This window comes from Megascapheus bottae, chromosome 10 (genome assembly GCF_031878675.1).
Source record: "Megascapheus bottae isolate mThoBot1 chromosome 10, mThoBot2.hap1, whole genome shotgun sequence".
Classification (NCBI taxonomy): Eukaryota; Metazoa; Chordata; class Mammalia; order Rodentia; family Geomyidae; genus Megascapheus; species Megascapheus bottae.
The window spans coordinates 29829366-29855622 of NC_143518.1; the positions used below are offsets into that span (position 1 = coordinate 29829366).

Here is a 26257-nt window from a genome sequence, read left to right on the forward strand (position 1 = left end):
TTGGTCATGGGGCTTGAACTTTGGGCCTGGGTGCCATCCCTGAGCTCTTCAGCTCAAGACTAGAGCTCTACACCATGTTAAGACACAGTCACTTCCTGTTTTCTGGTAGTTAATTGGAGATAAGAGTCTCAGGGACTTTCATGCCTGGGCTGGCTTTGAACCATGATCCTTAGATCTCAGCCTCTATAGTAGCTAGGATTATAGGTCCTCTTTTTTTTTTTTAACTTTTCTACAAATATTATGGAATGTATCAATTTTATTGAAATAAAGTACATCTTATTTAATTTCTTAATAAAAATTAGGAAAGGAATAAATCTGAAAATATAATGACAAAGAATCTTGAATTCTTCTTCTCCACAAAACTGTTTTCAGTTTTGAAGCACTTAAAAGTATTAAAGCTTACATAAGACCGAAAAATATTAGTAATTAAAAGGAATTCATTTTCTCTTTCAATCTGTCACAGATACTGCATATTTCTGGGTAATTATTTGTTGTTCCTTATATCAAAAAGCTAATATGAAGAAACTTCTTTTAGTCATTGCCATTATTTTATTTATAATATTGGTAGTTTGCAGATTTTTAGGATCATTTTTTGTTACATAAACATGTTAAATGACATACTTTTATTTCATTAGGTATTCACAATACAGTACATCTCCTGTGCTACAGTAGTATTTCCAAACATTAACAACATAGCCATCAGAATAACTAAAAAATGTAATTATTGATAGTTTTTATTGTTTGCATATTCTACTCCATTTCTCTCTAAACTATCAGTTAGAAAGTACCACACAACATAACAACCTGAATATGAAATGACAATTTACTATTAAATGCAATAATGGTTAGCTAGCATATTTAAATATATTTATAATAAACTATCTTTAAGGAAGAAATAAACTTTTATTTAAAGTTCATTCAGTATTACACTTAAAAGGAGTATATTGCCATCAACTGCTGTATATTTCCAAAAATCTGCAGTTAGGTCTTAAGAAAATTATTGACAATTTGACAATTAGAACTGTTCAGTTAGACTTCTTGGATTTGGACATAGTTTTCCACTCTGGAATACTGCATCACTGGGCAAATTATTTCACCTGTCTAAGTCTCACTTTCTATATCTGTAAAAAGAGGATAAGACTATCCACCACACAATGACCTTATAAAGACTTAATGAATAAAATAATTCACATCAACTACCTAGACAGCACATATGAGTAGATTAATATTCCTACCACTTCCCTGTTTTTCAAAGATATGGTATTAAATGAAAAATAATGGTCTGAAAACTATAAAGCATATTCTAATTTAAAGTTCAAAAAGGCACCATCTTCTTTAAAATTCTGTCAACTCAATCTAGTTAAGCAGTGCTTGCTGAACTAAGCCAACAGCCTATCTAATTAATTAACTACATAGAAAAACATGAGTCTATTTTTTTTTTTTTGCCAGTCCTGGGGCCTGAACATTGTCCTTGGGCTTTCTCAAGGTTAGAGCTCTACCACTTGAGCCATAGCACCATTTCTAGCTTTTTTCTATGTATGTGGTACCGAGGAATCGAACCTGGGTTTTCGTGCATGCCAGGCAAGCACTCTACCACTAGGCCAAACTCCGGGCCCCAAGTCTAACATTTTATACACTAAAAACATGAGACTGTAAAACACCCTTTGAGAAGTGACACAAAGCAACCATCCTTTTGGATACTAGGGAATTTGATATATACAGCCTGATTGCACAGGATAGGGTTAAATGCTGATTTTTCCAATATGGCTCAGTTTTGAAAAGCCCTTTTTCAAATATTATCACCAATGTTTATACACTTTTGGGGTATAAACGTTCCTTTTTTTCCAATTGGTAAAACCGTGCCATAAAGAGAAAAAACAGTTCCTACCTGACCCTCTCTAGGCTGGCTCCATGCTCCAGTGGGGCTCTGTGGTGGTCGGGCCAGTACCAGCAGAATCCACAGGGTGCTGTCACTCTGAGCAGGAGCCAGCAACCCATCACTTCAGGGGATCTGAAATGGAAAAAAAGAGCTGGGCTTAAAATCAGCCACATGCTGAATGCCTCTGTCATAGTTGTGTAGGGCATTCATTTAATAAATACACATATGGCTCGTACACAGCTTTCAACACTGAACCTTTGACATGAGGACATTTTGAAGTGGTAAAGATACTGTAAATAAGATACTAATCTTAAAGTACTAAACAATGTTATTTGATATTAAGTAGCTCATCCTTATGCCACTTCAAAATCATAGCAGGCTACTATTTTTTAAATAAATTGGGAAACTGAGGGATAGAACAGTTAAGCAAACTGCCTAAGATCATCTAGACAAAAAGTCACTTTGATAGCTAGGCAGTGATGTAATGTAAGTAATTTTACCTTTTGCTGAGTAAAAAATAAAATCACAGAGCTATACGTGGAAACACATACCTGTAATCCCAGCACTGGGACTGAGGCAGGAAGACTGTAAATTCAGGGATAGCCTGGGCTACAGATTGAGATCAAGGCCAGCCTGGGATGTGATGAATTTTTTTTTAAACTGCATAATTTTATGTATTATGAAGTATGCTGATTTCCTTAAAGTCTAGAAAATGAGTTATGCTACACTTCCTAAATGCTATTCATTATTTTCTAGTAATCAAGTATTTATAAAAAATTAAAGGTAAAACATTTTGAAAGATCATGAAAACTACACTTTGGAAATTCATTATAAAAGATAACAATTTATAGTTGCCAAAAGTTCTTTCAGAACATCTTTCAAAGTATATCTCAAGGAGCAGAAGAGCCTTGGCATTACAGCAAGGAACAAGCAGTGGGATCATGACTTTTTATCTTCCTTCATGTTTAAATAACAACAGTGTTACTTGCCCTTGTGTTTCAGGAAGAGGGTGTCCCTGCAGACAAGCAAACCCAAGGAAAAGCCTTACACATGCTAAGCAAGCAGGCTACTAATGAACTACAGCCCCAGTCCAGTTAGACATATTTTCACCATAACTTCCACATAAGACTGTTAGTTTCAGGAATATAGTCACAAAAAAGGTTTACAGCTGAAAGGATGGAAGAAAGCCATTGTTTAAAAGTTTTCTTAGAGCAGGGTGCACTGGTGGCTCACGCCTGTAATCCTAGCTACTCAGGAGGCTGAGATCTGAGGATCAAGGTTCAAAGCCAGCTGGGCACAACAAAAGGATCTGAGACATATCTCCATTTAACCTCTAGAAAATGGGAAGAGGGGCTTGGCTTGAGCGTAGGTTGGTAGCCTTGAGCTGAAGAGCTCAGGTACAGTGTCCAGGCCCAGGAGTAGGGCCTTGAGCTGAAGAGCTCAGGGACATGTTCAGGCCGAGTTCAAGACCCATGACCCATGAAAAAAAAACTTTTCTAGGGGCCACAAGTGTGGCCTGGGGGACAGAGTGTTTGCCTACCATGTACAAAGCCCTGGGTTTGATTCCTCAGTTCCACACACACACAGAAAAAGCCAGAAGTGGCACTGTGGCTCAAGTGGCAGAGCCCTAGAATAAGCAAAAAGCATCGAAGGGCAGTGCCTAGGCCCTGAGTTCAAGCCCCAGGAAAGACCAAAAAAAAGTTTTCTCACATATCTTTATCTCATTTTAAATGAAAAATTGAAATGACAAGTTATCATTCAATGCCATGAATGATGTCTTAATCTTCAACTGAAATACTGACTAGATAATATTCTATCTGCATTATCACAGCTATCAAGCTCCTTAATTCTACAAAGCAATTTCTTCTTACTTTCCTAAAGCAATTAGGTATTGTTGATTCATCTTACATCATACCCTTTTAAAAAGATTTCCATGAATCCTATGTTTTCAAAAGAGGGTAAAATGTTTATTAGACAATATAATAATTTACATGTTCTTCTATGCTTGCTAAAATTTCTAAGGTAACAGAAATATCATTTATGGTGCATCCTAACTTACGGAAATTCAACAGATATGAAGGCATAGAGAAAAATGCTTTTTATATTCAAGAGAAATACATCCTATTATTTATAAACTAAAATCTAGAACTATGCTGGGCGCAGTGGCTCACGTCTATAATCCTAGCTACCCAGGAGGCTGAGATCTGAGGATTGTGGTTCAAAGCCTCAGCACCGCTACAAATCCATCAGATTCTTATCTCTTAGAGCAGTAACCTTAAGCTAAAAAGATGAGGGATACTGTCCAGGACCAGAGTTCAAGTCCCATGACCAAAAAGAAAAAAAAAAATCTAGAACTAGTTTAAAGGCTTTTCCTATGGATAATAAGTGGTAACACCTACCATGGGAGAATGGATTAATTACTACTCATTCTAACCATGAATAAAATTGCATCGAATCATTAAGTATAAAAGTTTTATAACTTGTGGGGCCAGGAGTTTGGCCTAGTGGTAGAGTGCTTGCCTAGCATGCACAAAGACCAGGGTTCGATTCCTCGATACCATATACATAGAAAGGCTAGAAGTGGTATTGTGGCTCAAGTGGTAGAGCACTAGACTTGAGAAAGCTCAAGGACAGTGCTCAGGCCCTGAATTCACTCCCCAGAACTGGGCAAAATAAAAAAATAAAAAATAAAAAATAAATATTTTTTAATGACCATATAATTAAAATCTAAAATCTATCTGTCTCAATTTGATAAATTTAATTTCTCTGGACTTTTATAATATGTATTCTGAAATGCATTTTGTATTAAGCAACCTGTTTTCCTTCATATCCAAAATTGACTAAATGGACAAAGTATAAAGATTTTTGTTAATCATCCCTTATTAAACTGTTCTTTTTAGATCATGAGCAAGGTTCCTTTGACATGTGAGAAAATAAAAGTAGTGCTAGCAAAGAGAATTATTACAGAACATGTCACAGATTAGACTATTATGGCCTCTGATGAATGCAATGTTAAACACATAAGACACAAATTATATCACCTTTCAGACAAAAGGATCAACATATACTGGGGACAGGAGTAAGAACTGCTAAGATTGGACCACGTGAGCAACCTTAAAGGCCAAAAAAATGCTATTTAATAACAAAGAGATCATATTTCTCAACTTAGAAACAGGCCAGGTGTCCTTCTACTCCACTTTAACTTGTAAAAGATAAATATAATATCTATTACTAGTATCATATAGTGCTAAATAGTATCTATATACTATTTAATCAGAATGATTGATGTGAGTAAATAGGTTCTTAATGACCATATAAGCACGCTAAATTTCTAAAAAAATGAACCTGCTGCAATTCAAATTTTTAGAACTATATTCAATGACCATATAAGCACTCTAAATTCCTAAAAAACGAAACTGTTTCAATTCAAATTTTTAGAACTATATTCAAACAGCTATTATCAAAGTGTTTTTTCTTTTTTTAATTTAACTTAATTTAATAGTAAAGGTAACATCAGAGAGGCAAATGTTTTTCTAACCTCTACTATTTATTTGCTAATGTAATTTTGTTTTCTACCCAAATTATCTTTAATACTTATTTGTACTGAGCATAGTTGCTCATGCCTGTAATCCTAGGTACTCAGGAGGCTCAGATCTGAGGATCGCAGTTCAAAGCCAGTCGTCCACACTAGAAAGCCACAAGACTCTTATCTCCAATTAATCACCAGAAAACCGGAGGCAGCACTGTGGCTCAAGGAATAGGGAGGTTGCCTAGGCCCAGATTTCAAGTCCCAGGACCAAACAACAACAACAAAAAAAACTTGTTAGTATTAGTTTTTGGCATTTAGTTTTTGGCATTTAAAAATATATGTCCACAAAACAATATGCTGGAAATGAACTTTACAATCTGGGAGGAGGGAAGGAGGGAGAATGGGAGAAAAACATGGAAAATGATAACCATGTCCAAGAAGTTATGAATGTAAATGTAACCCCCTATACATCACACCCTGGCAATAAACATTTAATATATGTCAAGATATTTTATTTTCTTTCTCACTGGTGTTTATGCTTCATGATTTCTTTTTACTTTCAAAACACTTTAGCCATAGCATGAAACCACACCAGGTTGCTTTATTCTTGAGTATCATTAATCTGATTAAACATTTTCTATGAAATCCCTCAAATAATATAACACAGAATTATAAACTAAGTACATAAGACTTGTCTCAAACATCCTATCTGCATTATAGAGGCTATTTTAGCATAGTATTACTTAATGGGCTTTTTCTACCATAGCACGTACTAAAACAGGTATCTATGCAGTGGAGGTCGTCCAATTATATGCACACACAGTACGTATTAGTTCTAAGAAGCAACATTAGAGTTCTCAAAGCAATTAACACCCAAATTCATCACTCCTTATGGTAGCAAAGTATATCAATTATGAATTCATGAATGTTGGAACTTGGACATTGTCTCACCCAAAATGAACATTTCAACCCTACTATGAAATCTACATTACAGGATTTATAGTACCTATTGTCCACCTTGAACTAAGGTGACAAACTATTTTGTGTTATATATTTCATTATTCTCTCAAAAAATGTTTACTAGACATCAAGAATTCCCCTCATCTCAAAATAATGGGCCATTAAAATACTCAAAAGTGGCATAGATTATTATCATACCAGAAATCGGAATTTGCTACTATAAGAACAGGAAAAAAAAACTATGGAATTTTTTGCTGTACTACATGCAGGTATTGATTACGTGTGGAAAGAGTAAGGAAATATTAAAAGATCTCAAATTATGGTAGAAGGGATTAAGTGAGTCAGCATGCAAGTAGGGACAAACAATACTACAATTCTAACAACCAGCTTTACTATGTTTATATAAAACTACTGATTATTTATAAAGGAGGAGGGAGAGAGGATGTTTGGGAAACATATAAGAAATTTCAACAGAAATACCAACGCAAGCTCAAAATTTAGTAGATCATTATTAGAAGTAGCTTGCCAGTTGTAAAAGTAACAAGGGGTGCCCCTCTCCAAACATATTATGAGGAAGAGGTTATTTTATATTCAAATTTTTGGCAAATGCTGCTGCCACTCTGCCCCTTTAAACAAGACATTGAAAACCAAGCTGCAAGCGCATTAGCTTTCTTGGTCAATGGGCAAAGGAAAGCATCTTATTACACAGCAGCAGCACTAAAGATTGACTCTACCAGTTGCTTTTAAGGACACTTGACATTAATAACCTGAAGCATGAGGGTCTTGTGAAGAGCCCTCATGAGAAGACTGATCAGAAGTAGAAGGCTGTTGCTGGGTCTGTGCAGCCAGCTCCTGCTGCCTCTGTTGCTCAGCCTTCTTAAGCCTCAGTTGCTGCAGGCGTTTACGAAGCAAAGCTATCTCAGGCCCCCTTAAGAATTCTGACACAGACAGGAAAAGAAAAGTGAAAAGAAAGTAATAAAAGTGAAAACAGTAAGAAATTAATTATATTTCAAAGAAAGGAAAAAATGTAAATAAACTGGTCTCACAAAGGAGTACTAAAAATGAATAATTGGTCATTCAACTATGAGACAAAATTATACATATACACGTCCAAATATTTCTCTTTACCAAGTTGAGTTAGACATGGAATGTTTTTCACATAATATTCAAGTAACCAAAAACTGAAAATACAGTCTTCTATAAAGATAAGATTATCTTATTTGAGGGTGCTGATATTGCACCCAGGGTCTTGTGTATGACAAGCACATCTTTATACTGAGCATTCATTTCCTCAATAATTTATACTGAACATTCATTTCCTCAATAATTATTTATAGCAAAATGTTATTAGAAAAGAGATAATATAAATGAAATGATCTCACCCATGCCAAATAATTAAAATAAATGCAAGCATTTAAAAACAATTCATAATTTATCAGATTTAAAAGCAAAAATTACATATATACTTAGCTAAATGTTTATTTTTGTGTTAGAAATGTCTTTTTTAAAGAATTCAAAACAAAACTAACCTTTTTTAGGGACAATAATATAGAAGAAAAATTACATAACATTCTATGAAGAGCTAGCTGCTGAGTGCCTTCTCTGATGATAAAATATTCACCAAAATAATACCTATTCCTGTGGAGTTTATGTTCTGAAGGGGAAATAGCCATCTGTGAACACATACTTATGGTATTATGAGTCCATGAGAATAACAGCTATGAATAAAATTGGCACGCTACACTAAGGGGGATGGAGATGAAAGGAGAAGAGCTGTTGTCTTATACATATATGTTGGCACTTTTCTATTATAAGATGCCATTAAAAAAAGGCCTTAAAGACATGAGAACAAACCATGTGGCTAAAGAGAGGAAGAATATGCCAGATAGAAGGAAAAGAAAGGCAGTGGAGGATATGTTTCAAGATATGAGATGTATTTCAAAAACAAAGAAGATTTGATGACAGTTTATATGCAAAATGAAAGTTTTGGGCTTAGGTAACAGAAAAGTTCCCTTGTACTGCAATGAAAAACAATGAATGGATGTCATGTCAGGGAGAAATAGATGTCATGTCAGGGAGAAATAAAGAACTTATAGCATTCAATTGGAACAAATAGATACTCAAGTGATACAGCACTGGCCTTGAGAAAGCTCAAGGACAGTGCCCAAGTCCTGAGTTCAAGCACAGGACTGGCAAAAAATAAAAATAAAAATAGATAAAATAAAAAAAAAGATAAAGAACCGCTCAGAAAGAATATGAAGAAAATCCAGAAAGGAGATTAAAGAACTGAGTAACAGAGGATAACTGACAAAAGTGGGTCTAGGACAGATTAAACAGCTTTATCAGATGCTGGTGACATACTACTGAGAAAAATACAACTAAAACTTAATTATTTGACCTAACCATAGCATGTAAGTCCCTGATGACAATGAAAAAAGCTTTTTCAGGATACCTACAGGAGCTAGAAGCATGCTGCTGCTTATGAGAAAGGGAAACAATGAAGTAGAGACAGAGAGCATAAATAATCTGTGGAAGTCTTGCTATAAGTAGAGAAAAGAGAAATTAAGATGGTGGAAAGAGGGGCCGGAAGTTTGGCCTAGTGGTAGAGTGCTTGCCTAGCATGCATGAAGACCCGGGTTCAATTCCTTGGTACCACATGCAGAGAAAAAAGCCAAAAGTGGTGCTGTGGCTCAAGTGGTAGAGTTCTAGCCTTGAGAAAGTCCAAGGACAGTGCTCAGGCCCTGAGCTCAAGGCCCAGGACTGGCAAAAAACAAATGATGTAAAGAAAGAGCCAAGGAAGGGTTATGTGTTTTAATTTTGGGAGGAGAATGTTATGCTGAAAAAACTGCTTAATGGAGGAGAGGGGAAAAGATAATGGATGAAAAGAAGTGGACAGGAAAATATCCTTGAATAGAACAAAAGAAATGGGTTCTAGTACATAAAAGGAGAACAGTTTGAGCTGGTAATGATGGCTCACATTTATAATCCTGCCTACTTAGCACACTAAGATTTGAGGACAGCGGTCCAAAGCCAGCCCAGACAGGAAAGTCTGTTAGACTCATTTCCAATTAACCAGCAAAAAGCTGGAAGTGAACCGTAGCTGAAGCATCAGCCTTGAGCAAAAAAGCTTAGGGCCAGCAAGCACACTGCGCTTGGGACAGGTACAGGAGAAATGTCAGCTGTAACCTAAGGGAAGGCAGAGAATATGGACAGTTACAGTTGACACTGGGAATATTATAGAAACTTGATAAGGAAGCAAAACTTGGTTTCTTATCTCCGGAGTAAACTATAGCAGACATCTTTATTCAACAGTCAACTGGCAGTTAAGCTATAGCTTATAACATATATGATATATAACATAATTTATAATTTAATTAGTTGGTATTTAACTAGTAAAGATATTAACAAATCCATTATAATGTCAGTCTTTCATTCTTAGTTTTTCCTGAAAGGTCTGCCATCGACAAGTATGACAGAATGCAGTAACAACCAAACATTGACTCATGTGTCCTTTCTTTTTAGATCTGTACAGATGTCAGCATAATCACAGTGCTCTTAGCAACATAAAATAAGGTATAAGTTATATAGCCCTATTATTTGTCACTTTATGTTTACAGAAGAAAATTATAAAATTTATCAGATTAATCAAATACTGCTTAAGAAAAAATACCCCCAAAAGTTTACCCAATGTCATTAGTTTCTCTCTTAAGTTGTTAAAATGGAATATAAGGGTAGTATTCCTAGCACCATTGAGGTACAGTACATAACAGCAGGCTCTTAGTACATATACTAACTAATAGCCTATAAAAATTTAGTTATGAAATCTTATCAACCAGTTACTTAATACTTCCAGGACTATTTGAAGAAGAATTTCTCTACCCCTTCCCATGTTCTCTACTTTTAAAGCTAGTTGTATGGTGGCTCCACCCCACCCTACCACACACAAGTTAAATTTATTTATTTATTTATTTATTTATTTATTTATTTATTTATAAAAGATATCCCATAGTTAACTTTCAGGCAAGTACTGAAAATTCTAACCAGGTATATCAAATTAAACAAAATGCTTAGCAGTGTAAAAAAAGATATGCATACATCATATCCTTTAAAATTATATACACCAACACAATATTTATAAATGTATACAAGTGTTCAGTGAATTATTCTTTGTTAACATAAAACCAAATTTCAAAGCTGGGGCTGGGAGTTTGACCTAGTGGTAGAGTGCTTGCCTAGTATGCACAAGTCCAGGTTCGATTCCTTGGTACCACATACATAGAAAAAAGCTGGAAGTGGTGCTGTGGCTCAAGTGGTAGAGCTCTAACCTTGAGAAAAGTCCAAGGACAGTGCTCAGACCCTGAGTTCAAGCCCCATGACTGGTAAAAACAAACAAACAAACAAACAAACAAAACCCTTAATGTAATAAACTATTTTGGTCTGAATTTTTAAATCAAGAAGCCAACAAAATATCAGAAACTATACTCATTTTTGTTTTTTTCTGACAGGTTTGGGCTATTCACCCTTATGGTTTAATTCCACTGAGACAGGAGAAAAAGAATAACAGATACAGTTGACCCAACAAAGGGTGACTGCTCCTTACCTTGTATCATGCCTTTACAATACATTACTGACTTCTTCCTGGACAGTAGATTCTTTTTAAGCTAATGTAGTAGGACTTTGTCAACCTTTCTTCTACTCCCAAATTGTTTGCTATCTTGGTCATCTTCGTGTATTTTTCCTCCTGGAAATGACTTCCAAGTTTCCTTCTTCTTCAGATTTCCTAATGTGGCTAACAGATTAACATCTGCACACTTGTTTCTGGCTTATACTTAGTCTGATTAGACAATTATCCTATTTAAAGAAACTATAATCTAGATATTCAGGCTTAGAAAATTTTGCTTCTGTTATGTGCTAGAGGTCCATAATTCCCTATAATCCTCTAGTTATTTTTGACAGGACTCAATATAACTATAATGATTCTGTATATTCCTAAATTTGTGAATGTGGGGAGTCACTTGTAAACAAGAATCCACACATAGACATTATTGTACTTATCTTTAAAAATGTACTTATTAAAAAAAACTAAACTGTTGTAGTATGCACAGTCTGCTTAATTAAAATAGGCGTCCTTCCACTTTTCAAAGTGAGTCCACCAAACTACATATTTATGTATTATGTATTGATATTTCATTCAATCCAAAATTGTCACCTCCTCTAATTATACTGCTTAAACATCTTCCTCTAATTACACTGCTTAAACATAATACAATGAAACCATGCATTGATACTCCACTCAATCCAAAATTATCACATCCTCCTATACTGCTTAAACAATACTACAGTGAAACCAAAGGAAACTAGCTATAAACCAGAAAGACTACTTCACTTAATGTTCTCTTATCATAGGATGTTTTTTGGGTGGGATGTAGTAGTTCATGTTTACAATCTACACTACTAAAGAGATTCAAGGGAAGTCCAGGAAAAAAAGTTAGCTCAAATACTGTATCATCTAGTAATCTGGAAAAAGTGGTTCATAAATGTAACCCCAGCTATATATACAGAACAGGTTAAGAATCTGAGAATAGCTGGGAATGTGGCTTAGTGGTAGAGTGCTTGCCTAGCATGCATGAAGCTCTGGGTTCAATTCTTCAGTACCACAGACAGAAAAAATCTGAAGTGGTTCTGTAGCTCAAGTGGTAGAATGCTAATCTTCAGAAAAAAAAAGAAAAAGAGAGAGAGAGAATCTGAGGATGGCCTCAGCCAAAACCATTAAGTCCTTATGTGAAAAATGACTAAAGCAAAAAAGAACTGGGGGTGGAGGGCATGACTCAAGTGGTAGAACATCTACTAGCAAGCACATCACTCTGAGTTCAAACTCCAATACCATTAAAGTGCCAGAGTGGAGCTTTAACTTGGAAGACTTGAGCTCTTTCTGATTTGGCCTTTTCAACCAAAGCTGGCACTCTACTACTTGGGATACATTTCCAGTACAGCATTTTTCTGGTTACTTGGAGATAAGAGTTTCTCTCACTCTCTCAAGTGGCTTTACAAGTTGATCCTCAAATCTCAGCCTCTTAAGTAGCCAAGATTACAGGCATGAACAACTATAACCAACAAAAAGGAGCTTTGAAACATGGGAAATATTCAGAAATAATACACTGAAAACATTTCCAAGCTTAGTGTAGCAAAGAGCTTAGAGGTATCTGATAAACATTACTGAGGGAAAAAAAGTAATATTGTGTATTTGGAAATGGCTTTTTTTTTTTTTTTTTTTTTTTGCCATTCCTGGGCTTAAACTTAGGCATGAGCACTGTCCCTGAGGTTTCTCAAGGGTAGCACTGTACCACTTATACCACCATTTCTGGCTTTTTCTGTGTATGTGGTACCAAGGAATTGAATCCAGGGCTTCGTCCATGGTAGGAAGCACTCTACCACTAGGCCAAATTCCCGGCCGCTGGAAATGCTTTTTATAAATAAAATTAAGGTAGCATTTTAACCTATATAATTTCAGCAATCACGTTTCTCTCATTTTAAGAACACAATTTTATTTTAATTTTTTGTCAGTCCTGGGGCTTGAACTCAGGGCCTGGGCTCTGTCCTTGGACATTTTTTGCTCAAGGCTCTGCTGCTTGAACTACAGTGCCACTTCCGGCTTTTTCTAAGTAGGTGGTGCCAAGGAATTGAACCCAAGGCTTCATGCATGCCAGGCGAGTACTCTACCACTAGCCTATGGTCCCAACCCAAGAACACAATTTTATAACCACGGTTTTAAAATCCATGTTTTGTTAAATGTTCAATCAATGAGCATGTGTAAGAATAAAAATGCCTGATTAAAATCCAGGCTATTTATACATAGAATACAATTTCAAATGGTCTGAGACATGAATTAAAATAATATTCCAGAATATAAAGGATGAAGCTGGGTACAGTGGCTCACATCTGTAATCCTAGCTACTCAGGAAGCGGAGATCTGTGGATCAAAGTTCAAAACCAGCCTGGGCCCAAAAGGACCTGAGACTCATCTCCAATTAACCTCTAGAAAACAGGAAGTGGGGCCTGGGAAGTGGGGCCTGCCTCAAGGGTAGCCTTGAGCTGAAGAGCTCAGGGTCAGTGCCTAGGCCAAGTTCAAGCCCCATGACCCACCAAAAAAAAAAAAAATACAAAGGACAAATAAGCAAAAACGAAAGAAAAAAAAACTACCAATTAATTTCAAACTATACCAGTCTATTTATTTAGTTCTAAAACCCAAAGCCAATTTTGAAATACTCTCTACCACTTGAGCCATGGCACCACTTCCAGCTTTTTTCTGTGTATGTTGTACTGAGGAACTGAATCCAGGGCTTCATGCATGCTAGGTGAGCACTCTATCAGTAGACCATGCTCCCGGCCCAACATATATTATTCTTTATGTCATACTTCATCGTATAATCAATCACTTCTGCCATCAGTTCCCTTTTACCCACATTTACTACCTATTCTGCTTTACTCATTTATATATACAATCATATAATCTATAAAAATGTATCTAGAAATTAAAATATTTTTGCAACAAGCTAAGATGAAAAAAAATACTGTCTAAGCAAAGCAACCCTTTTAGATGTCATCTAATAGACAAATAGGTAATAAGCACAATTAATGAAAAGGGGTTGAAAGTGAAGTATAACTGAATATACATTATTCAGCCTACAGCAATGTAAAGGTAACTAAATATCTCATAATACCTTCACAATATCTTTAAGGAGATTAGTGTGAAGACAGACATTATCTTTTTTTCTTTCTTTTTTTTTTTTGGTCAGGTCAGTCATGGGGTTTTAGCTCTGAGCCTGGATGCTGTCCCTGAGGCGTTCAGCTCAAGACTATATCGCCCTACCCCTAAAACCACAGGGCCACTTCTGGTTTTTTACAGGTTAATTCGAGATAAAAGTTTCAGACTTTAGTGCCTGGGCTGGCTTTGAAAAGCCATCCTTACATCTCAGCCTCCTAAGTAGCTAGGATTACAGGTCTGAGTCACCACGTCCAGCCAGACAGAATAGTGTAGTAAGAAAAATTAGTGAAAACAAGAAAAATACATTTTTATAAGTTCTTTTCCAGAAATGAATAGGCTTATATAAGAATATAAAATCTTGGGGGCGGGAGTTTGGCCTAGTGGTAGAGTGCTTGCCTAGCGTGCACGAAGACCCGGGTTCGATTCCTTGGTACCACATACTTAGAAAAAAGCCAGAAGTGGTGCTAAGGTTCAAGTGATAGAGCTCTAGCCTTGAGAAAAATCCAAGGACAGGCTCAGGCCCTGAGTTTAAGCCCAGGAGAAAGAGGACTCTATATTTGGTCTATGAGAGACTTGTTCTAGATAGTATTTGAGCTGTGACCTATAGAAAAAGGAATTGGTCATGCAATAAGGGTATACAAAAGTAAAGAAAGAGGTAAAGGAGAGATTTGGCACAGTAAAGGAATGGAAAGGAAATCAGTACATGTAGAGAGAAATGATCATCAGGAGATAAGAAAAAAAGTAGAGTGAAATAAAGCTAGAGTAGCTGGCACACAATTCTTTTATACATTACAAGGTCTAAATATAATTAGCTTTCTCTGAAGATTTTTTAAAAAGTTATATTATTTGATTTAACATCATAAACACTCTGCTTCATGAAGAATAATTTATAAAGGAACAAGAAAAAATGATGGGAAAACAGATAAATGATAGTGTGATGAGAAGTAAAATAATACATTTTAGAAATAAAACCAATAGGACTTCCTAATAAATTGTGTATGGCTTATAAAAAGAAAAGAATAAAACTAACTTGGTTATTTATTGAGATCAGCAAGTTAGTAGTATTATAATTAATTAAGCCATTTAAAGGTCTAAGATGGAATCTATTGGGGGACAGGAAAGGCATGAGGCTTAAGTATTAGCATGAACACAATAAAGTTGAGATGTCCAAAATTAATTAAAAAGAAGTCTTAAAATAAAATTACACAAGTCTGAGATCATAATATAAGATCAGAGAGCTGCGAGTTTTTCATAGTGGTTAGAGTTCTTGCCTAGCAGGAATGAAGACCCGGGTTCCATTCCTCGGCACCACAGATACAGGGGGAAAAATGCCAGAAGTCGCATATATAGAGGGAAAAAAAGCCAGAAGTCGTGCTGTGGCTCAAGTGGTAGAGCACTAGCCCTGAGGAAAGCCCAAGGACAGTGGTCAGGCCCAGAATTCAATCCCTAGGATTGGCAAAATAAATAAATAAGATCAGAGTTTTGATAATGTGTTGATAAACCCGAGTCTTATATATAGAGAGGATAATCACATCTATAAATACCTAAGGATAGTGTAATCCAGAGCCAAGGCCCAGGGTTTCAACTATTATACTCAAACACAGATATAACAAGAAACACTAGTCATTATTGAAAACCAACTACAACTGATATTAATAGTAAACAGGTAAATGTGGTGCCAAAAAATGTTTCAAGAAGGCAAAAGACTATATTAAATGCAAGTGAGTAAAAAAAAAAAATCCACTGAGCTCTAATACAAATATCCTCTAAATTTAGCAAGATGTAGGTCAGAGGTAGCTTTGACAAAAAGGAAACAGATTCCAGAGGGTAGATGAATAAGTAGGATAAGAAAACAGAGGTAGTACAGGTAAACAACACTTTTGAAAAATAGAGAAATTAAGACAGTAGAGAAGTTGTGGAGAATGTGAGAAGATTAACAGCAGATTTTTTTTAAAGAAAGAAAAAAAGCCTGTATAGGCTGAAACAACAAAAAAAAAAGGCATTGATGATAAAGGAGCAGGAGAAGAGTCCTTGAGAATCTTCAAGAAAATAGAAACTGCACTAGCTAGCACCTGACAAAGATATATTTCCTCCAAGATGTGTTTCTGAGTCTATCACAATGTAAGTAAAGATGATGGAAAACTAGTAGATGGATAGTAAGAAAGGCAATGTCTTAGGAGGCTGTGGAGTCTCACGCCTATAATCCTAGCTACTCAGGAAGCTGAGATCTGAGGATCAAGGTTCAAAGCCAGCCCATGCACAAAAGGACCTAACACCCTTATCCCCGATTAATCACTAGAAAAGGGAAAGTAGGGTTGTGGCTCAAGGGGTAGGGCAGTAGCCTTGAGCTGAAGAGCTCAGGGACAGTGCCTAGGCCCAAAGTTCAAGCCTCAAGACACACCAAAAAAAAAAAAAAAAGTCAATGTCTTTTCTTTTCACTGTGAATAAAACTTAGCAGTTGAAAATGAGATAAAGCTGAATGTAAGTTGGCTACCAGTGGCTCACATCCTAGTTACTCAGTAGGCTGAGATATGAGGATCATGGCCCAAAGTCCAAAAAACTGGAAGCAGAGCTGTGGATTAAATGGTAGAGTGCTAGCCTTGAGCAAAAAAAGCTCAGGGACAAGGCCCAGGCCTTAAGTTCAAGGCCCAGGGCTAGAGCCAAAAAGAAAAAAAGATAAATAGTTAAAAATTTGAGAGACATGGCCAGGCCCAATGGTCACACCCATAATCCGTCTCAGGAGGTTGAGATTGGAAAGGTGACAGTTTGAGACCGGCCTAGGCAGAAAGTTTGTAAGACTTAATCTCACAAGTAAGGTGATTGTGGTGGTATCCATCTGTCTTCTCAGCAATGAGATGGAAATGTGAATACAAGGAAACCAGTCCAGTCAGTCAGGGTGTCAATTCAAAACTCTACTGGAAAAATATGAAAACAAAAAGGGCTAGAGGTTCAAGTAGAAGAGTACCCCATAGCAAGTAGAACGCCTTGAGTTCAAGCCCCAGTATCACACACCAAAAAAGTTTGAAAAACATGAAGAGGTAAAATGACATGTTTCTTAGACCAATGAATTGAAAAGCAGGCTACTTTTAACACTGCTGAGAACCCACTCAATTCTGAATCACTATTACTTGGTGATTCAGTTGTAGACTGAGGGAAGCAGACAATTAATTTCAATGACAGGTAGAGTTTTGCCAGTCAATTTTCATGTCTTCATTGCCCCTTTCCTTCATTAATGAAAATGCCAGAAGAAATGAAAGGAATATGAAGTCCTGAGCATTTACATAAAAAGGTATTCAGACAGGTAAAGACAGAAACAAATGTTTTCATTTTCTCTATGTCTACAGAACACATACATAGAATAGAAATCATAGTTGACCTTTGCTACCTACTATACTCATCTGACACACAATTCTCAATATTAATCAAACCATCAGGACTTACAATATGTTAAATGCAAAAATATTAGAAAAAAAGGCAAAACAAACAGAACCAAGCACCTAAGTCTTCACTGGTGAAATGTTGGACCCTGTCTGAACAATTATTGACATAACATTTATATATATATATATTCAAATCTTCATTAACAATGATACTATCTTTGAAACACACAAAAAATTCTGATTATTCAGTTTAGTCAGCAAAATTCTCTGTGAAAAACATTACTTTTTTGAAAAAAAAAAAAGGTGTTAATAGTATTTACACAAGTACTATTATCTCCATCATAAAAAAACCCAGAAGTAGGGCCAGGAGTTCGGCCTAGTGGTAGAGTGCTTGCCTAGCATGCATGAAGACCCGCATACATAGCAAAAAGCAGGAAGTGGTGCTGAGGCTCAAGTGGTAGAGTGCTAGCCTTGAGAAAGTCCAAGGACAGTGCTCAAGCCCTGAGCCCAAGCCCAGGACTGGCAAAACAAAACAAAAAAACGGGAGTAGTGCTGAGGCTCAAGTGGCAGAGCTCTAGCCTTGAGAAAGTCCAAGGAGTCAGTGCTCAGGCCCTGAGCTCAAGCCCAGGACTGGCAAAACAAAACAAAACAAAACAAAACAAAAAACTATAATATTTAATACACTAAACACTGGAGATACAGAAATTTGAAATGTGGCATGAAAATGTATAAAGTATCTATGGTAAATGTTACAAATAAAATGAAGTTCCAAAAGAATCAACTCAGTACATTTAAGGAAGCAACTAAGCTGGTTGTGTTAGTGGGTATCTGTAATCCTTGCTCTTTAGAGATAGAACCAGGAGGTGCATGGAGTTGAGTCTGTCCTGAGCTATGAAGCACTGTCTCAGAAACAAAAACAACAACAAAAAAACAGCTGAGCTATAGAGGCTCATGCTTAAAATTCTAGCTAATCAGAAGACTGCCAGGGGCAGCTTTCTGAGACAACTCTCTTCAGAGAGGCTATTTTCCTTTCATGGTTTTCCTTTCACCTAAAATATAAAAATGAAATTAAAAAATGAATGTTGCCAATAAAGGCAGGAAAATTCAGCTCTGAAAATGCTAGACTGGGCTAGGCACCAATGGCTCATTCCTGTAATCCTAGGTACTCAAGAGGCTGAGGATCTCCAGTCAAAGCTAGCCTGGGGGAAAGTCCCCATGATTCTCATCCCTCATAAACTATATCAAAAAAGCTAGAAGTGGAGCTGTAGCTCAAATGAACTCAGGTCCTGAGTTCAAGCCCAAGAACACACACACACAAACACATACACACAAGCCAGACTGAAAGTGTGTCTCAAGGGACACAGCACAAGCTGGACTGGGAGTTTGGCCTAGTGGTAAAGTGCTTCCCTAGCATGCATGAAGACCCGGGTTCGATTCCTCAGTACAACATACATAGAAAAAAGCCTGAGGTGGTGTTGTAGCTCAAGTGGTGGAGCTATAGCCTTGAGAAAGCCCAACTTTAATAATGTTGCTATACATATTATTTCAAAATGTTCTGTGTTTACCAATCTTATTTGCTCTGAAAAATAACTTTAATTCCTTCTGCCTCTACTTCTCAAACCTTCCAGAATTATTGTTTCCTCTTAAATTGTATAAATCTGTACTTTGTCAATTTGGATCCCAGAAACTTGATTTTGCAACTCAGCTTTAGAGTATTACCATGGAAAAATGTCTATATTTTTAATAGTTAGGAAATTTACTCTGGCTTCTATTCATATAGCAACTAACATCAATTGCCAAAAATAGAATATAGTACTAAAATAATGCTTAATTTAAAACACCCTATATTTGGCAATTTGGCATAAGTTTCCAGAGAAAGAAAAAAATAGATAGCTTTAAGCAGCTAAGTTGTTAGGAATTTTTTTTATAGGCATTTGCTTTAGAGGTCTGACAGCTGTATCTTTAGCCACATCTCTTACTAATACTTTCAGTTCTATCTAAAATGTTTCTTTAGGAGAATCTAAAAAAAAAAATCAACATTATATTATTTGTGTGGATAGTCATGTATAAAAATATATAAACATATATAAATATGTAGATAAAATTTCAAGTACACCGTAGATATAGTACTGAAAAATACTATTATAAAGATTAGTATATTCCATAGTTTGGAGGAAAAAAGTTGAATATGAGAAGGTAACATGAGAAAAATAGTATTTTCAAAGAATTTGAGTTTTTTTTATACTAGTATTGAGTACTAAGAAGATGAAAATTTGGTAGTATTCTTTTTCAAGTAAATAGAGGAGAAATGGTTATTTTGATAAAGTATATTTTGCTGTTAATAAGAGACCATATCAAATTCACTATATATAATGTATTGAAACATCAATTATTTTGAGGAAAATAATTAACATTATAAATACAGTGGGACTAATAATGTTGAACTATATTTTTACTACCACTCTTAATATAGACTCCAAGCCAAATACATCTAGAAAAACATGATGGTCTGTAAAGTAAATGTATTAAACTATGTCAAAATATCTGATGGTTCCTTATCTTTAAAATTGTTTTATGTAAATTAAAGATTCCTGCTATTTTTTTTTAAATCATACAATACTTATTTGCCTAAAATTCATTGAATTTTAAGGTATATGTTAGCACTACAAATCATTTTAATCACTTATTACACCAAGAAGTTGATGGAATTCAAAACAGCCTAGGAAGTTTTCATTACCATAATCTCATCAGATGAACAGCCTACTTGAGTAAAATCCTCACCAGACTGATGGTGCGCATGCTGTCCTGATGTTTCAACTGACTGCCTCTGTTCACTGTCTGGAGAAGACAACAAAGTAGAATGAGGGCTTTCCGTGGAAGATGGCCCTGAGTAAGGCTGAACTGGGATTGTAGAGGATGTAGAGGGTTGAAGAAGTTGTTCAGCTGGAGTATCTATATCCATTGCAGTTTCACCAACTTCCAAATCAGGACTTGAAGGGACAGTGGGAAGAGCTGAAACATCAGACTGATTTGTTCCACCTTTAAAAAACACATGTCAATGCAAATCCAACTTTTTAGATGTTAGAAACAACCCTTAAGAAATATGTTCTGAAAACACACATTCATGCATACACATACAACAAATGATCATTTCAGAACAGCAGTAATAGCCACTGGTGGTCTGGTACAATTAAAATAGGTTTTCAAATCAAGTTCAGGGGGAGGGTAAAAAAAATATATCTATAGCACATTCTTGTTAAATCTTTCCAAATGTAGAAAATTTGACTTATAGAATTTATATATTTACATTTTCAAGGTACATTTTAAAAGGGCTTAAAACTCCCATTTTTATTTATTTTTAAGATAGGAAAAACAGAAAGGCCAGTATAACTAGAAGGGACAAAATGTACTAACTTTGTGATTACTTAGATCTACTAAAAATATCATAATTTTGGTGATATAAATATAAGCTGGTTTCCATGACAGTTTTTGCCAGCTTTCAAATGACTTAAATTTAAGAAAAATTACCTCTAGGTCGAGCTCTTCCTCGTCCTCGATTGCTTTGTGCAACCTCACTTGCTTCTTCAAACCATCTTGACAGCATGTCAGACATTCTCTGCATCAGTGACACATTGGGACTTTGCTCTCCTGTTACAACATAATTCTTATGAATTAGCTTAGTAGTAAGTTAGGAGCTCTCATGAATACTAAAACCTAGATCTGAAAGAGCTTTAAAACCAGAAGTGGTGGCCTATAATCCCAGCTACTTCAGAGGCAGAGACAGGATCATTTTAAATTTACGATTAGTACAAAATTATTGGTAACACCCTATCTCAAAAGCCAAGATAACTGGCTGGGTACTGATGGTTCATGCCTATAATCCTGACTATGAATGGGAAGCTGAGACTGAACTATGGTACAAGGCCAACTCAGGCAGAAGAGTTAGTGAGAGTCCTCAAACTATAGCTACTGTGGTTGCACATGCCTGTCAGCTTCTTGGGATTATGAAATCAGCCTTTTGAATAATGAAGTCCACATGGCTTCATTTCAACAAAGCATGGTATGGTGGCTGTGTCTATATCATTCTAGCTACAACACGAAGCCTAAAATAGGTGGCTCTCAGTAGACAAGTTCGCCCAGGAAGGAAGATCCTAACTAAAATGTGAAAAAGAGATTGGAAATGTGGATCGGAAGTGGGGCACCCGATCGGCAAGCATGTGGCCACAAGTTCACAAGAACTGCCAAAAAAAAAGAAGTAAACAAAAAGGTTGAAAGCATGTCATAGCAGACATAAAGCCTTGTACTAAGAAGAAAAGAAAGCAATTAAAAAATCAATTTGCCAGATAAACTATATGTATAAAAACCTATCAACACAGTTTACAATTTTTTTACACTTCACAGGTATAGTAAGATCCTCAAGAATAAGGCTCACAACTCTGTGTCTATTCTTCAGTACTTCCTCATCTATGATTGCCCAGATAGGAAGGGCATATGTTAGGAAGGACTCATCAATTCCAACTTGAACACACTGAAGGAAAGGCCTGCACTCCTTCAAAAGCATTATTGTCAAACAGACACAAAATAACACTGGGTTTTACATGAATTATCCTGGAGATTGATTTGTTAAGTTCTAGTATTTGAAACTAGCTGAAACCAGAAGTATTTTGTCTTTTCTGTTACTCTCATTCCTCTTAAGAACATTTTAAAATTGAAAGTACATGTCCAATTAAATATGTACCAACTCTTTGCTAAAATGGACCAGTGTCCTTACTACCTTAGTATTGTTAATGCTAGGTAGCTACATCCACATTTCAGAATGAATATTAAAGAAGAGGTGTTTTTATCTGCTTTTGCCAGTATTGGGGCCTGAACTCAGGGTCTGGGTACTGTCCTTGAGCTTTCTCCAGGCTAGCTCTCTACCACTTGAGCCACAATACCACTTCTGGCTTTTTCTGTGTATGTAGGAATTTAACCTAGGCTTTGTGCATGCTAGGCAAGCACTCTACAACTGGGCCACACACTCAGCTCAAGAAGAGTTTAATTCTTAAGTTTGGCTTCTGTAAGTTTCAGGGTTGTATTTTTACTCACTCAAATATCTTAGGTGAAAATTCAGCCATATGACCACATTAACTGCAAGAAATTCTACAGAATATAGTCTTTTATTTAGATGGCATTATTGTGGCTAACTAAACACCAGGTATATAACTAAGGAAGATATAGAAAATAGATATTGGGAGACAACTGAAAATCTCTATCACAAAAATGTTTGGAATATGAATTCACTCTGAGCTCTGTCACTTCCTAATTGTAGCTTTAGACAAGTTATCTAACCTGTCTGAAATAGTTTTGCTGGCTAAATGAAGGCATGTTTCATCAAAGAATGGTTGCTGGTAAATAAAAGCTCAGAATATTGTATTTGGTACATTCAGTCACTTGAAATAAGAATTTTACTTTCTACATCCAAATTCCCTTTGATGGTAATGTTATATATAGTAGAAAAGAGTACAAAGAAAACACAAAATCAATCCTGGCTTCACTACTGTGCCATCTTTGTCTAGACTTTGCTTAAAGTGGTAACAATATATGTCTGTGTTCCTCACATGCTTACCTCATTATATGCAGATTAAATGAAATGTATAGAAAGCATGAAATATACAGAAAGCATGTAGAAATGAAATGTATAGAAAGCATGAATATAAATGAAAATGTTCTAACATTTAAAAAGTGACAACCCTACAATCATACAATTTAAAAATGAAAATTATTTGCTTCTACGTTTTGTGTGGAATCTGAATTTTACATTTGTCTTTATATATACATATATAAGATCAAGGATAATTGCCTTTACATATAAAAATATAATACTAATGATTAATTATCATCAAGAGTAATATATTGAGCAATATATGGTTTTGATCATAAAAAGTTTTAGACATCATTAGAATACAATTCTGACTACGACTCCTTTAATAAAATACACTTAAGATTAATCCTGTTTTAAAGTATGTTGTTTAAAAGCTTCCCAAGTAGTTTCTTATGCTTATCACTTAAGGCTTGGCATTTTTTTAAGTGTCACTATAAAACACTCAGGCTATAAATTTAAATTTCTATTTTCTAATATCTAAGTAGAAGATGAAGTGCGATAATACTCAATATTCCATGGGGCAATGGATGTTCTTATATTTTCAGTGTTACTATAAATTACTTCACCCTTTTTTGGAAAATAATCTAATAATTACCAAAATTAAAATGTATTTGTCCAGTGAGTCAGCTATTCTACACCTATCTATGTCTATCTGAAGACGTATTTGTACAGCTATAAGATAATATGTAGGTGCCAGGAGTTTGGCCTAGTGGTAGAGTGCTTGCCTAGCATGCACGAAGACCAGGGCTCAATTCCTCGGTACCACATACATAGAAAAAGCCAGAAGTAAAAAAAAAAAAAAGCCAGAAGTGGTGATGTGGCTCAAGTAAGCAGAGCTCTAGACTTGAAAAAAGCCCACGGACATTGCTCTGGCCCTGAGTTCAAGTCCTAGGACTGGCAAAAAAACAAAAAAAAGTATGTATATTTATAATAGTAAGAAATTGGAAATGAGCTAAAATACCACTTAATTTAAAATACCAAACACTGCAAAGATCTGACCAAAGTATAGTTACCATCTCTTTCTCGTTCACTTTCAGGCCTGGCTCTCGGGCCAGTATCTGACCAATCACCACGAAGTCTCAAACGCTTAACTGGAGGCTGTCGTAACTAAGGATAAGGATAGGTAGATTCTATGTGAGTCTAAACAAAAAATGTATTTATTCTCCAACCTCCCTTTCCCCCACTTATGAAGCTCAAACCCAGACTTTGTGCACACTAGGCAAGCACTCTAACACTGAGCCATATCCCTAGCCCTTAAGTCTGAGAGCATACTTTTTAAGTCTAACAGATAATTCCCATCCCCCTACTATCTTTATAACGTACATAAATGAGATACTGGCTGAGTATATGAGACAATGATATAATACTTTATCAGTCTTTTGGAGCACTCATGATAAATAGCCACTGATGTTCACAATCTGTATTTAGTAGAGGATACTTAATTATAGTTAACCTAAACTGTCTTAGTGAAACTCAGAAATCATGTCCATGTGACTTCTAGTCACACTGACAACAGAGTTTAACCTCCTTAAACCTTAGTTTTGAACTGTTATGATATTTTTAGTCTATGTAAGGTATCTACACATCTAACAACATTGTCATTACTTTTTACCCTGATATGGCAATTTACTTTCCAATTCTCCCCAGTATTACAGCCTTAATCACCTTCCTCAATATAATACTATCATGTTGTTATTCTTAGCTATTAACTATTCTTGTTACTTCAAAGAAAACAAAGAATATCCTGTGGAACTGATAGCAATTTCCTCAGTTAAATTTTACAGATTTATCTCTACAACTTTTTAATTCCTTCTAACTTTTCTCAAGGATGCATCATTTATTCTGTTAAGGCCTAATCTAATTTGTGCCTTTAATTTTTTCAATTCAATAATCACCCTGTTTTAACAATTATTCCCTCTATCCTATACCTACATTCATTTCTTCCACCGTGTTCTAACAAAATGCTGAAGGTTCTTAAGAACTTCAAGTTATAATTTTAAAAACATTGCAATTATATATAGTTGTCCAAATCCAAATTTGTTATTCATACTTTAAGGTGTTGTTCAAGTTTTACTAGTGCGACTAGTAAAAATTTATTCTCTATTCTGTTAAATAGAATTTAGTATTTACACATAATTCTATTAAATTTCACACATTTGCTTCGCATAGTGGTACACACTTATATTCTCAGCACGTAGGAGGCAGGAGCAGAAGAATTACAAGTTTGAGACCAGTCTGTTACAAAGTGAGTTTCAAAAAAACAAAGTTATCTAGGTGCAGGGGACTCAAAGCTGTAATATAGCTACTCAAAAGGCTGAGATCCAAAGGACTGAGATTCAAAGCCAACCTCCATAGAACAGTCATAGAGACTCCATGTCCAATTAACCAATAATACCCTAGAGGCTGGAAGTGTGGCTCAAGTGGTAGAGTAACAACAAGAAAGTTGAGCAAGCTGGAGGCTCCCTGACTTTAAGCCCTTGTTATAAACGAAACAAAACAAACAAATGTAAACAACAAAGTTTTATACGTTATTTATACTATTATTTCTACTAAAAGGAGTCATGTTTGATTTGCCAAATTTAATATAGAATCCAGTGTATAACAGACATATAATAAATGTCTGATGAGTAAGAACAATTAGAAAGAATGACAGTGTACCATTATAAGGAACTAGAAAGGCCTGGAAAAAATTAAGCCAAGTAAACCAGACCCAAAGAAACATAGGTTGAATGATTTCCCTCATTTGTGGTAATTAAAATGTGTCTATAAATCTACAAGTAAACACTCTGAATGATTTAAAAAAATACATGGGGACATGGTAAATTTTATATAGGCCTCTAGAACATTCACACAGGCAAAAGGAGGTTATGCATAGAAGTAGATTACAAAGGCTCAACAACTATTTGTATATAAGCATATAAAATAATTTTATAAAATGAACTCCAATGAAAGGAAATGAGATTTTTTTTAAATTGTTGTGATTGTTGTTTTTGTTTTCTTTTCCTTTTGTCTTATTTGTTAGCTTGTTTATCTTTGGGAGAGTCAGGGGTCATAGAAAAGGTAGAACAAATGGTGAACAAACACATCAGTGGAACCACAA

At 35.5% G+C, this 26257-nt stretch overlaps 1 protein-coding gene across 4 annotated transcripts in view; it reads right to left on the reverse strand.

Moving 5' to 3' along the window:
• Positions 1–26257, reverse strand: part of Dcaf6 (DDB1 and CUL4 associated factor 6) — a 101860-nt gene that overhangs the window by 39751 nt on the left and 35852 nt on the right. For 2 of the 4 annotated variants that reach the window (XM_090340514.1, XM_090340513.1), the window contains exons 8-10: positions 24171–24264; positions 21042–21161; positions 20295–20552 (exon numbers count right to left, since the gene is read on the reverse strand). In XM_090340514.1, the coding sequence (XP_090196640.1) occupies positions 20295–20552; positions 21042–21161; positions 24171–24264 (472 nt within the window). Of the gene's footprint in view, positions 1–7135; positions 7307–20294; positions 20553–21041; positions 21162–24170; positions 24265–26257 lie in introns of all 4 variants that reach the window. The other 2 variants (XM_090340512.1, XM_090340511.1) reach the window with 2 other exon arrangements.